Source organism: Dryobates pubescens, chromosome 15 (genome assembly GCF_014839835.1).
Source record: "Dryobates pubescens isolate bDryPub1 chromosome 15, bDryPub1.pri, whole genome shotgun sequence".
In the NCBI taxonomy this organism is placed as follows: domain Eukaryota; kingdom Metazoa; phylum Chordata; class Aves; order Piciformes; family Picidae; genus Dryobates; species Dryobates pubescens.
Window position 1 is genome coordinate 18,415,915 of NC_071626.1, and position 13,924 is coordinate 18,429,838.

Here is a 13,924-nt window from a genome sequence, read left to right on the forward strand (position 1 = left end):
AGGGGACTGGATGTGGCACTTGGTGCCATGGTCTAGTCATGAGGTCTGTGGTGACAGGTTGGACTTGATGATCTTTGAGGTCTCTGCCAACCTTGGTGATTCTGTGATACTGTGATACTGAAACCCAGTATAAGAAAAGTGCTTTTGCAGCCAACTCCATGTTTTTCTTCAAAACTACAATTCATCTTTTCTGTAAGTGTACATTTTTTTTTCCTCTCTGAAGGTTCCTGCATAGTTGAATGATGTTTTTTGTTCTATTATGCACCTGGTTGTTTGCTCTTCACATTTTGTCCCAGCCCTCATAATCCCTTTTGATAATATTTTACAATTTACACTCCTTCCCACAGACTCCCTTCAGAATACAGTAATATTTTTAAAGGAGGTCCATGAGACAGTGTGGGTTGGGCTAGATGACCTTTGGAGGTCCCTTCCAACCCAACCCATTCAGTGATTCTATGAATAATAACCAGCAGAGCCAGAGTATGGAGAGACAGCTATAAAAACATTCAGATTTGCAGGGCATTTACCCTTCCTGTGCAAGAGGTATCCAAGTGACTGTCCTCAGTGTCAAAGTGAGCTTGGAAAGTGTGACTGATCTAAGCAGGTGATGTACACTGCTCATCATATTCCCCCTATGGCTGTCCCAGCTGTACAGCACAAGGCCACTTCAGCTGTGCCCACACTGGATGACCCCTCACCTTATAGAATCACAGCATCACAGAATGGTTTGGGTTGGAAGGGACCTCCAAGGGTCATCTAGTCCACCCCTCTCTGCAGTCAGCAGGGGCATCCTCCCCTAGATGAGCTTGCTCAGAGCCTTGTCCAGCCTGACCTTGAATATCTCCAGGGATGGGGCCTCAGTTCCCTCCCTGAATAACCAGTTCCAGGGCTCCACCACCCTCATGGTAAAGAATTTGTTTTCTGACCTCCAGTCATTGACAGCAGCACACATCCTTGGCCTGACTGGTGCGTGGTGCCTATGCTCCTGCAGCCGCTGCTCCCCTGCATCGCCAAATTCTGTGTGGGACCTCACCTCATCTCAGGGGTCAGAAGTACCTCTGGGCTGCTCACATTGCCTCCTTACTCCTCTGGAGTGATAGCCCCATGCAAATGGACTCAGCCATCACAATTATTCTCTTTGCTCAAAAGACACTTTCTAACCTAGCAGGCCATTTCCAGGGTTTCATCCTGCCACAGCAGTCAGCAAAAGATTTCCTTCCACATCCTTCACACTGACAGTCTTGTCTAGCAGAGGAAGCCACAGCCACTGAACTACGTTGTGCAAGAGAGAACAAAAATCTGCTCAGCCCTCTTGAAAACCCCTTAGCAACACACACACTTCCCTGCATGCATCTGCATGCATCCCTCTTCTGGTGGCATTTCCTTAGGAACACAGCTCCTTACCGACTGAATGTCCACACCTGTGCTGTGTGAAGCTCAGCAGAGGACCAGGGTCATGCATTAAATGAGACACACCTTAAAAACATGGCTGGCTTTTTGAAATCCTTCACTGAAAAGGGGCTGTCATGTTGTGACAAAGAAACAAGATTATTGTGCCAGCATAAGATTAATAGATTCACTGAATGGTTAAGGTTGGGAGGGACCTTAAAGATCACCCAGTTCCAACTCCTATGCCATGGGCAGGGACACCTTCCACTAGCCCAGGTTGCTCAAGGCCTCATCCAGGCTGGCCTTGAGCACCTCCAGGGAGCAGGCATCTGCAGCCTCCCTGGGCAACCTGTTCCAGTGTCTCACCACCCTCACTGTAAAGAACTTCTTCCTGGTGTCCAGCCTAAATCTCCCCTGCTCCAGTTTCAAGCCGTTGTCCCTGGTCCTATCACCACAAGCCCTTCTAACAATCCCTCCCCAGCCTTCCTGTAGGTCCCCTTCAGATATTGAAATGCAGCTCTAAGATCTCCCTGAAGCCTTCTCTTCTCCAGGCTGAACAGCCCCAATTCTTTCAGCCTGTCTTCATGGGAGAGGCTCTCCAGCTCCTCTAATCATCTTTGTAGCCCTGTCTCTGGACCACTTGAGTAGATCCTTTTCTCTCTTGTCTTGGGGACACCAGAGCTGGACATAGTACTCCAGTTGAGATCTCACCAGAGCAGAGGGGCAGGATCACCTCTCTCCATCTGCTGGCCATGCTGCTTCTGATGCAGCCCAGGATGCCATTGACCTTCTGTGCTGCAAATGCCCATTGCTGGCTCATGTCTAGCTTCTCATCCCCCAGCACCCCCAAGTCCTTTTCTGCAGGGCTGCTCTCGATCTCATCATTCCCCAGCCTGGAATGATATCAGCAATGACACTGCCCATAGAAATGAATGGCACATTGGTTTCCCTTTTTAGCACATACCATGGGATTGTCTGATCTCTCTGTGGATCCATCACCCTGTGCAGATGTGAGAAGGTCTCTTACTGACCTTCTCACACAACATCCTTCCCTTGCTTTGGTCCACAAGGGAGGTCAGTACCTTCAACACTACAGCAGGCAATGATGGGACATACAGATTAGGCATTTTTTTTGAGCACTGGCTTTGATGGAAAATGCTCAGCTCCACCAACTGCAGGCATGAGACAACTGCACAGGATGCTGAACAGGAAACTGAATCAAGCAGCTTTGTCAAGCCTATGTCAGGATGACTCACTACTTCAGAAGTCACAGGTGATCACTGCGTGCGCTCCTTTCTTCTCTCCTGTAGAAGAGAATGGACCTATCAGTAGAAGGAATGGGGTTCTTCCTTCAGTTCTGGCCTCCAAGAGCTTCCTAGTGCAGACATGCACCCTGCAGACATCTTGGGGAGAAACTTCTGATGCCTGTTCCCTGTACAGGGACCATGATGACACCGAACCCCACCAGCAACATCTACAATTGGACTTTTTTAGAACATTTTCTGGCTTGTGGCTGCAAAGGCTTCAAATGGTGAGTGGCTTCTCAAGGTGTTAAAGGTGATGTCTGCTCTGTGGTCAGCCACAAATTCCCTATAAAGAGATTCTGCACTGTCCTGGAAGAGAACATTTACAGGAAGTGCAGCTACTAATCATTGATGGTCAGACCATCAAGTTCTGCAGAGAGGTGATTCTGCCACCTTACTCTGGTGGGACCTCACCTGCAGTGCTGCGTCCAGCTCTGGAACCCTCAGCACAGGAAAGACATGGACCTGATGGAGAGGGTCTGGAGGAGAGCCACGAAAATGATCAACGAGCTGAAGCACCTCTGCTGTGAGGACAGGCTGAAGGAGCTGGGCGTGTTCAGCCTGGAGAAAGGAAGGCTCCAGAGAGGCCTAACAGCGGCCTGCCAGCACCTGAAGGGGGCTACAAGAAGGCTGCAAGGCCTGCAGTGACAGGACAAGGGGCAATGGCTTGAAATGAGAGAAGAGCAGATTTAGATTGGATGTTAGGAACAAGCTGTGCACCGTGAGGATGCTGGAACACTGCAACAGGTTGCCCAGGGAGGTAGCTGAGGCCACATGCCAGGAGATACTCCAGGTCAGGCTCCACGAGGCTCTGAGCAGCTGCTCCAGTGGAGGTGTCAGCCCAGACGACCTCCTGGGGTCCTGACAACTCAAACCATTCTACGGTTCTGGGATTTTCAGCAACTGATTTCTGCTCAAAGTCCTCAACAATCAAAGTGACTTGGAACTGCCATCTCAGGCTAAGGTGTAACCCTGCACTCCCATTGTTTCTCCTGGGGTGCAGATGGGTGCAGCTGGAGTCCTTGCCAGCCTTGCACACACCGCCTGGAAGGCAGCCGCGTTCCTCTGCCTCTGTGAGCCTGAGGACGCAGGCAGGACCAGCTGCGAGTGCCCCAGCTCCCGTGCATGCCACACCAGAGGGAATCTCCGTGCCGAGCGCTGGCTCTCCTGACGGGTACGGCCCTCTCTTACCGGCAGTGCTGCCGCTCCTGCCGCACCTTCATTTCCCAGCTCCTTCTCCTCTCGAAGCCGAACGCTTGGTCCGGCCCCTCCGCGCATCCCCCACGCCGCCGGACCCGGGGGAAGCGGATCCCGGCGGGCGGCAGCTTCCCGCGCCGTCCCAGGCACGGCTCCCCAGCGGTTCCGGTTCATGAGTTCCCCACCCGGCGGGGCAGAGGCTCCGCGCCCATGGGACGTGGCGGCTTCCCAGAGAGGGGGAAAGGATCCCGCGAAGGTGATGGAACGGAGCGAGAGCGGCCAGGGTGAAGGGGGGACACGCCGCGGGGACTCCCGTGGCTGCAGTCGGGTGGGGAGCCAGGAGATGCTGCCGGAGACAGGCCAAGAGAGCAGGAGCTCCGCGGGAGGTGAGTCGCCGTGTAGCCCCCAGCCCCGGGGAGCCCGGCCCGGGAGCGGAGCCGTGGCGCTGGGTGAGGCGCCTGAGGAGACGCGAGAGCCGCTGGAAACCATCCCAGGGGTAGGAACACGCCTCTGGGTACCCGCCCGGCGAGGAGCCGGCGATCTGGAGGATCGCCGGCAGGCCGGGTCAGCCCTGGGCTGGAGGGGAGGCGCCCGGCTCCGTGCAAGACCCACCCGGGGAAATGCCGGGAGGTGCCGGGCATCGTGCGGGGAGCTTGGCTGGGTAACCCCACCTGCATGCTGCCCTCCTCCAAGAGACAGAAAGGTGCCCGAGGTGGCACTAGTAACCACCAGTGAGATGGGACCTTCCCTTGGCAGCCTTTCAGGGCCTGCCTGCGAAGATGGACACAAGACACGGCACTGGCAAGTGGGTCCTTCCCGCCTCCAAACCCAGCCTCATTCCGGCTCCTGGAAAGGAGCTGGGAATAAAAGGAGACTCTGTAAAGTTGTCACTGGGGTAAGGCTGCATGTTCCTTAGGAGAAGTTTTGGGCTCCAGGGCTGATAACTTGTCCCACTTCTTTTATCCATGCCAAGGCACTGCATCTGCCTGAAACATCTTGTCCACTCGCATTTGTTCCATGCTCATTTGCTTTCATTTTCAGCTACTTTGGGATGTTGGGAACTACCTCAGTATTAGGTCTGGATGAGGTAATTAAAATTTGTAGTAATTCAGAGTCCTTATTAGCTAAGTAGCTTTGTAATGACAAGCTGCAAGTCACACTTCCTAGTCTTCATCTCTGCTCCCAGTCTGCACTCCAAAGAGAGAAACTTGGAACAGCTTTATGGACCTGGGGCTTTATTCCCCTGTCAGCTAGTTGTGTTTTGGTTGGTTGTTTTGCTTTATTTTAATTGCTGACATCTATGTTTTCAGGTCTGCTCTCAAATGTATGGTTATGGAGAGGTGTTGCTGGAGTCCTTACTGCTGCTGTCATTTTGATTTTGTACGTTCAGTTTGGTAAGGATGTAAATCATTTTAAAACAAAACATAAATAGCCTTAGAAATTACCAGAGCTTTAGGTTGTCAGAAGCCCTCCAAAAACTCAAAAGGTTTATTCAGAATTTAACCTTATCTCAAAATTAAACAGAAGTCTGAGGGAGTTGGGTCTCTAGCTTGGAGAAGAGAAGACTGGGGGTGACCTTATTCATGTTTATAGAGATGTGAAGGGTGAGTGTTGGGGTTTGGACAGGACCTCCAAAGGTCATCCAGTCCAACCCTTGTGTCAGATCAGGATCACCTAGAGTAGGTCACACAGGAACACATCCAGGTGGGTTTGGAATGTTTCCAGAGAAGGAGACTCCACAACCAGAGGGGCAGCCTGCTCCAGGGCTCTGGCACCCTCACAGGGGAAAACTTTCTCCTTCTGTTCACATGGAACCTCCTCTGCTCCAGCTTGCACCCATTGCCTCTTGTCCTGTCATTGGACATCACTGGGCAGAGCCTGACTCCATCCTCCCCAAACTGCCCTCCACATCTTTATAAACACGAATGAGGTCACCCCTCAGGCTGCTCTGCCTCAAGCTCAAGACCCCCAGCTCCCTCAGCCTTTCCTCAGCAGGGAGATGTTCCACTCCCTCCAGCATCTTTATGACTCTGCACTGCACTCTTTCAAGCAGTTCCCTGTCCCTGTTCTCTGCTACTTCTACCAACCTGTCCCAAATCAGCACTTTCAAAGTATGTCAGCACCATAAGGATGCAGGAGCCAGAGTATATAATGAGTTAACAATAATGATTTCTGCTGGGGAGAAGTCATCATGCTGTGGTTAGGCTTTGGGGATTTTGGATGAGGCAGTCAGAAAGCAAGCCAAAAAGCTCCAGAATGCTTTCCCACTTGGAAGCAAGAGGTAGATTGCTTTGTGTCTTTTTGCAGTAAACCATTCTTCGGCCAAAGCTTTTCCTGTCTGTCCTTCCCTGGAACTCTGTCCATCAGGCTGGCTGTATTTCCAGAGGAGATGTTACTACCTCTCAGAGAGTGAAGCCAGTTGGAGCTCCAGTCAGAGCTTCTGCTCTTTGCACAACGCTTCCCTCTTGGTCATTGAAAATCACGAGGAACTGGTAAGGCAAAAAAAATGAGGATCCTGGTTTCACCACACCTCACTTCTAGGGAGCTGCGCAATGAACCAGTGTTTTCCTCCTGTCTCTTAAGCTGAATGGTTTGAAAGCTGATGCAAAGCCCATGATGAGTCCCAACCTGCAGAAAGCTGCATGCTTGCTCTCCTGCAGTACGCATCAGCTGCCATTTGGCTTGTCTGCATGAAGCTGCTACTCACAGGTATCAATACTCACACCAAAGGCAAAGATCAGCTGCATATCATTGATAGATTCATAGATGCATAGGGTGGTTTAGGTTGGAAGAGACCTTGAAGATCATCTAGTTCCAACCTGGCACTGGCATGGGAGGGACAACTTCCACCAGACCAGGCCGCTCAAGGCCCCATCCAACCCAGCCTTGGACACCTCCAGGGAAGGGGCATCCATGACATCCCAGGGCAATCTGTTCCACTCTTGCTGGAAAGATAACCAAGTCTGTCCTGGCCACATCTGTTTCTGCAAGTCTGTTTTTAATGAGGCTGCTGGGAAACAAACTAGTAACGTTTACCACAAAAATGACCAGGTCACAGCATCCAAATCCCTGGGATTTAGGAGAACTGGAGGTCAAAAAGACCTTCCCAGTTTAATTTTCTCCACAGTTCATGACAGGCTATATCCTCCCACTGTATGTGGGTATCTTTACAGAATATCCTGTAGGAATCCATAGGACTTTTGCCACCAAAAAGCCTTGTTTCAAGAACACGCACACAAAAAAATAATCTGATCTTTTGTGACCTCTGCCATTTTCCACACAACAGCTCAAAGATGTGTTTGTTTTTCACCCAAGCCTCACCACCTTGCCAGCAGGGAGTGGTGCTGCCCACCACCACAAGGACTTTGGCTTATTAGTGTGAATTAATCAGAGGAGCACACTTTGTATACTGGACAGCACAGTCCCAGAGGTTTAATGCCTTCAGTGCTCAACTGAGTATGGCCCAGAAGCCAAGCCCTTTAGATGCACTTGGAGAATGAAGTAAGCTGGAAGTTGCCACATGCAGTTGCAGAGAATAAAGCTCCAACCTCTTCATTTAACCCTCTGTTCTCTCTTAGCAAGGTAGGCTAATGGCAGCCAGGTTGGTAGATGTAATAGTCTTGACCTCTGGATTTAGGAGATAGTTATCCTAACCACAGCTTGGGGTATCTTTCTCTGTATTATACCACAATGTAAGGAAAGATTCCACCTTGCACAAAGAGCTAGAAGAACACATTCTCTCATATCTGTTACAGATCTTGATAACAGACCTTGAGACTTTAACCCAGCCTATGTCAGTCAACTCTGTCACAGACACCAGTATAATGGCAATACTGGATGCAGATGGCAGTTCTGTTGAACATACTGGGGCAAGGATTTTCCTTAAATAATCTCTAAAATGCCTTCCACAAATCCTTGCTAGCTGATCTTAAAGGCTCAATATATGATGAAGACATCAGCCATGGACAAATGTGTTAGCTGCAAAGGTGCTCATTGTTCTTTGAAGGCTTTCTTGTGGAGAGGCAGTGAAATGAGGTGCTGCAGGTCTGTAGCAGTTTTTAGTATTCACTAATATGCTTGTGTTCTTGTAGCCTGCACCTGAGTGCTGCAGGGATCCTGTCTCAGAATGAACCCATTTGATTTCTGATTGAGTTAAAAGCTTTCTTTCATTGCTGTGGATTACACAAGATCCAGACACTGCAGTACTCCATAGATTTGAGTTTTCATGTTTTAGGAGAAAGTCAACTTAAAGATGTCCCTGATCACTGCAGGGAGGTTGGCTAGATGAGATGACCTTTAAAGGTTCATTCCAACCCAAACCATTCTTTCTGCTTTGCTTTCTAGCTCTTGATCAGAAGTTTGTATTTTGGTGACTGGACTCAACATGCAAAACTCTTCTCATACTGGTTTTATTCCTACAGAGTTTTATGGTGAAGATAACAAAGCAAGACCCATGGATTGGACTTTATAAAAGAAATGAAGAGTTCTTTTGGGTAAATGGGAAAGCATTAAACAATAAACTGTAAGTTAATGTTGAGGGGTTTTGCTGGTGTAACTAGGATAAGGATGAGTGAGGGAGGATAACCAATACAGATACAGACAGTGACTCAAAAGAAATGTCTGTAATGATGTTGAAGGGATGACTGTGGGCAGAGCATGGAATACAGAAGGTGTCACAGTCAGCTAAAACTGTGTGACCTACTCTAGGTGATCCTGCTGTGGCAAAGGGGGTTGAACTGGATGACCTTTGGAAGTCTCTTCTAATCCCTAACATTCTGTGATTAAAGTTAGGGGATACATTTGTAATGCCAGTTTCAGGAGCAACAAGAGACACGAGCTCATGGTAACAGCATATCAAAGGGGAAGCTAGACCAAGAGACCACCAAGGTACCAAGGCAATGGAGAGGGGAATGGAGGATTGCTATAGCACAAGTCCTTCATGATAGAACATGTTTTGCAGAAGTGCAGAAGTGCATGCAACCTGTGTGAGCTTTGTGGCAAAGATATTTGAGAGGCTCCTAAGGGAAGTTCCCATACTTCTCATAGCACACCTACAAAAAAGGCTGCTGGAGGGAAAGGTGAAGCTGAGAATTTATCTTTCCTGAGCTGCTCTGTGATCAGGGACTGTGGTGTCTGTGTTCTATCCCACCAGTGTCAGGTGGAGGACAGTTTGTTCCTTCTCCTGATGACTGTCCCATCTTCTCAGAGACTCCTGCTTCTTGTCCTGGGGCAGCTGCTGGCAGCAGGTGGCAGAATCACCAGTGCCAGCAGTAAGCATTGAGATTTCACAAATCTGAAATGAACTTAAAAGTGGAAAATGTAAATGTTCTTAAGTTAGTGACGTTATCAGTGGGGTGTGACCATATTCACTTCATCCCAAGACACGAGGGCTTGATACAGTAGAGATCTTAGACATTTAAGGTAAGATGTGAGCAGCACATAGACATCTGAGGTTTAAAACTGCAATCCTTCCCTTGCTTGTCCTATGCCTGTGATACAAACCTCCACTGATGTTTTCATTTCCAGTGAAGTTCTTCACATTCTTAGACTTCTGCTTCTTTGCTTGCCTTAATCTGTCCTCTTTTCTTCAAAAGGATGAACACCTTGATGTCTAAGCTCAGTTGCTAGTAGAGTCCTATTAATACTGAAGGGGATCTGTCCAGTAGCTTTTCTGGAGACCACACAACTTTGGTTGGACTATTCAAGAGAACACTCTAACACTCTGAAAAGGGAGTTGGCAAAGGAGACCCTTACCTCCTATGTAGGGACACCTACAGTGTGGAAACTGAGGTTCACTTTGTGTTTTCCACACACCCCCAGCCATAGTGCTGTGATCAGTTCTGAGGAAAATGAGACAAGGATTTGTTTCACAGCTTCTGCTGGAACATTTTAGCTGTTTAGGAGGATGTGGAAGTGAAAGGTGGAGCCAGTCTTGATAGCACAGAATCCTTGAGAAGGGCAAACCTGAATTCCAGTCTCCACTCTGAGGATGTATTTCATGTTAAGCAGCCACTAGACAAGAGGCAGGAATACTGCAAGTGCTGGAGACCATGTGCCATTAAACCCAGGCAATTCTTGAGATGTTCTCTTCAAACCACAAGCCGTCGTCATTCTGCGGTGCCTGTGGTAAATGAGGCTTTGTACAAAGAGAACCTGAGATCCCCAGAGGGCCCTTTGTTTGGTTGTGAGTGTCAAAGTAATTCTGTCTTTCATTCTCTCTTACAGGATTGAAGTAAAAGGCTCTGGGAGCTGTGCCTATCTGGAGCCAAAAGGAGTGTCGGCCTCTGGCTGCTATTTAACCAGGAAGTGGATCTGTAGCTTGAATGTCAGCTTAGCACGGTAGGGCTGGACAGAGCCACTCCCCTGGACACTTAGCACTCTGGTCTGGTATCTACACAGGCTATGTCCCTGCTCTGGGGCATGGGAATGTGGCTTAGCTCCTGCCTGGAGGTGGATGACTTTTCTGGTAGCCAGAATTCTCCATCCATGGAGAAAGCCTCCATTTTTCTCAAAGATGCCATTTAAAAAGCTTGCTTTAGATTCTCTGATAAGTCAATGCCTTGCCCCATTTTCCTAGATACTGCTCAGTCTGTATTTCCTGTTGGGACATCAGTATTTCTTCTATCATCTCTTCTCGTGTAGGATACTAAGCAGCTGCTCTTTCTTTTCTTTTTTGGTGTGGATTTGGAGGTATTTGTTCTGCTTTCCCTTAGCCAAACTGTGCAGAGATGGGCTGTGAAATGGGTCTGCCTGGAGGTTTGCCAATGCCTGGCAGATACAGGGTGATGAAGAAATGAGCACTGGTTTAGAGAAGATCAATGCAGATCTCACTCTCTCCTTTCAGTGGCACTTGGGGACACGGTTCAGTGGGCATGGTGGTGGGCTAAGGTTTGGACTCGATCTTAGAGGTCTTTTCCAACCTTAATGATACTGTGGCTCTGTGAAGGTAGCCACTAGAGTGCACTGTGGTTTCAGGGGAGGGTAGAGAAGGTCCATGTCCTTCCTCTGTTGAGGGCTCCAGAGCAGGATGAAGCACTGCAAGTGAGGTCTCAGCAGAGAAGAGCAGAGCAGAGAGGCAGAAACACCTCTCTCCATCTCTGGCCACACTACTTTTGATGCAGCTCAGGCTGCCATTGGCCTTCTGGGCTGCAAGTACCCATTGCTGGCTCATGTCAGCTTCTCATCCCCCAGCATCCCTTTTCTGCAGGGCTGCTCTCAATCTCATCATCTCTCAGACTGGATTGATATCTAGGATTGCCCAGAGCTAGGTGCAGAATCTTGCACTTTGCCTTATTGAACCTCAAGAGATTCTCCTCAGCTCACCTCTCCAGCCTGTCCAGCTCCCTCTGGCTGGCACTTTTCCCATCCTTCAGTCTTACCAATCACACCACTCAGCTTGGTATCATTTGCAAACTTGCTGAGGGTGCCTCAGTCTGAATTTTCTGTGACAAGAGGACTTCAGTGTAACCAGAACCATATGGCATGGATGTTGTCAGGAACTTGTGAATGCCAGATGATCACTAATTTTGCTGAACTACACATTATTACCTGGCTTGTATTCTTTATAGGCACAGCAACAGGACTCTGCAGAATGTATAACCTAATGACCTATGTGTTATTTATATGTAACTAGTTATCAGGGGGGATTGTTATGCAGTGCTTTTTAATTTAACTAGCTCTGAAGGATGTGGTCTGTGCAATAGGTCTGAAATGATACCCAATAAATATCTTAACAGAGCCTCTGATTTATGTTCTAATATTAAAAGTGTTTGTCAGCCTAGGCTCCATTTGGGGGATCACCAGACTGAATCATAATAAAATGTCCAGGCTTTGAATGTGAGATGATCTTTAAATCATAATGTTGGGGATGACATGGGACAACCATAGAATCATAGCATGACTTAGGTTGGAAGGGACCTCAGAGGTCATCTACTTCAACACTGTGGGCAGACACACCTCTCAACTAGACTTGGCTGCTCAAGGCCTCATCCAGCCTGGCCATGAACAGCCCCAGACAGGAGGCATCCATGACCTCCCTGGGTAGCCTGTTCCAGAGTCTCACCACCCTTGTACTGAAGAACTTCTTCCCAAGATCCAGTCTAACTCTGCTCTTCCTCAGTTTCAAACCATTTCCCCTTCTCCTGTCTCACCTCATGAAAAGTCTCTCAGCAGCCTTCCTGTAGGATCCCATCAGCTATTAGAAGGCAGCTCTAAGGTCCTCCCAGAGTCTTCTCTTCTCTAGGCTCCAGCTCCCTCAGCCTGTCCTCATAGCAGACATGACATTTTACCACCCATTCCCTCCAAAAAAATTAAACATTTAACTTTCTAACACTGTTGTTTGCCACAGGCAAAGCATGCTACATGCCACATCTTTAAACATGTCCAGGGATGATGGGAATGTTCCAATGCCTGACCACTCTTTCAGGGAATCTTTTTTTCCTCATGTTCAGTCTAAACCTCCCCTGGAGGAGCTTGAGGCTATTCCCCCTCTTGTTAGAATTAGAATTAGAATTAGAATTAGAATTAGAATTGGAATTAGAATTAGAATTAGAATTAGAATTAGAATTAGAATTAACCAGGTTGGAAAAGACCTTTGAGATCATCAAGTCCAACCTATCACCCAACACCATCTAATCAACTAAACCATGGCACCAAGCGCCTCATCCAGTCTCTTCCTAAACACCTCAGCGATGGTGACTCCACCGCCTCCCTGGGCAGCACATTCCAATGGCCAATCACTCTTTCTAAGAAGAACTTCTTCCTGTCATCCAGCCTAAACCTCCCCTGGCACAGCTTGAGACTGTGTCCTCTTGTTCTGGTGCTGGTTGCCTGGGAGAAGAGACCAACCCCCATCTGGCTACAACCTCCCTTCAGGTAGTTGTAGACAGCAATAAGGTCTCCCCTGAGCCTCCTCTTCTCCAGGCTAAGCAACCCCAGCTCCCTCAGCCTCTTCTCATAGGGCTGTGCTCCAATCCCCTCCCCAGCTTTGTTGCCCTTCTCTGGACACCTTCCAGTAACTCAACATCTTTCCTAAATTGAGGGGCCCAGAACTGGACACAGGACTCAAGGTGTGGCCTAACCAGTGCTGAGTACAGGGTAGAATAACCTCCCTGCTCCTGCTGGCTACACTGTTCCTAATACAGGCCAGGATGCCATTGGCCTTCTTGGCCACCTGGGCACACTGCTGGCTCATGTTCAGCTGCTGTCACCCAGTACACCCAGGTCCCTTACTGCTTGGCCACTCTTGTTCTATCATTGATTGCTTGTTAGAAGAGTCCAGCCCCTACCTCTCTCTGTTGTCCTTTCAGGCAGGTGTAGAGGGTGATAAGGTCTCCTCTCAGCCTCCTCTTCCTCTATCTAACCAGTCCCAGTTCTCTCAGCTGCTCTTCATCAGACTCATTCTCTGGGCCCTCCACCAGCTTAGTTGCTCTTTGCACCCCCTCCAGCCCCTCAATGTCTTTCTTGTATTGAGGTGCCCAAAACTGAACCCAGCACTTTAGGTGAGGCCTCACCAATGCTGAGTACAGGGGGACAATCCCCTCCCTCTCTTGCTGGTCACGCCATGGCTGATCCAAGCCAGGATGCCCTTGGCTTCCTTTGCCCCCTGGGCATGCTGCTGGCTCATCTTCAGCTGGTTGTCAGTCAGAACCCCGAGGTCCTTTTCTGCTGGACAGCTTTCCAGCCACACTTCCCTGATCCTGGAGCATGTATGACAGCTGCAGGCACCACTTCAGGCCCTGCCGATGGCGTCTTGTCTGCACACTGAAGTTCATGTGCAAGGTGCTCGTCCCGGGTGATCACCTCTTCTCCCTGCCCTTTCCTGGAGGCAGTTGCTGCCAACATCTGTCCATGAGAGGGCTCAGCCACCCCCACATCCACACCTGCTGACTTGCAGTCCTGTTGTGTGACCTTCACATGATCACTGAGCAACTTCTGAGCCCCTCATTTGCACCAGACAAAGTCTTAGGGCAAAATACAAATTTCTGCATAAGGCTCATGAAATTATTTACAATACATGTTGTTTAAAATGGGTC

General features: G+C 49.0%; 1 protein-coding gene across 1 annotated transcript; it reads left to right on the forward strand.

Moving 5' to 3' along the window:
- Window positions 1-4,062: 4,062 nt before the first annotated feature.
- On the forward strand, window positions 4,063-10,597 carry LOC104299487 (C-type lectin domain family 2 member L-like). The gene is made up of 5 exons (XM_054167602.1): window positions 4,063-4,276; window positions 5,201-5,284; window positions 6,198-6,382; window positions 8,312-8,412; window positions 10,116-10,597. Exons 1-5 carry the CDS (start codon window positions 4,063-4,065, stop codon window positions 10,231-10,233), a joined length of 702 nt encoding a protein of 233 aa, XP_054023577.1. The 3' UTR covers window positions 10,234-10,597.
- Window positions 10,598-13,924: the final 3,327 nt, after the last annotated feature.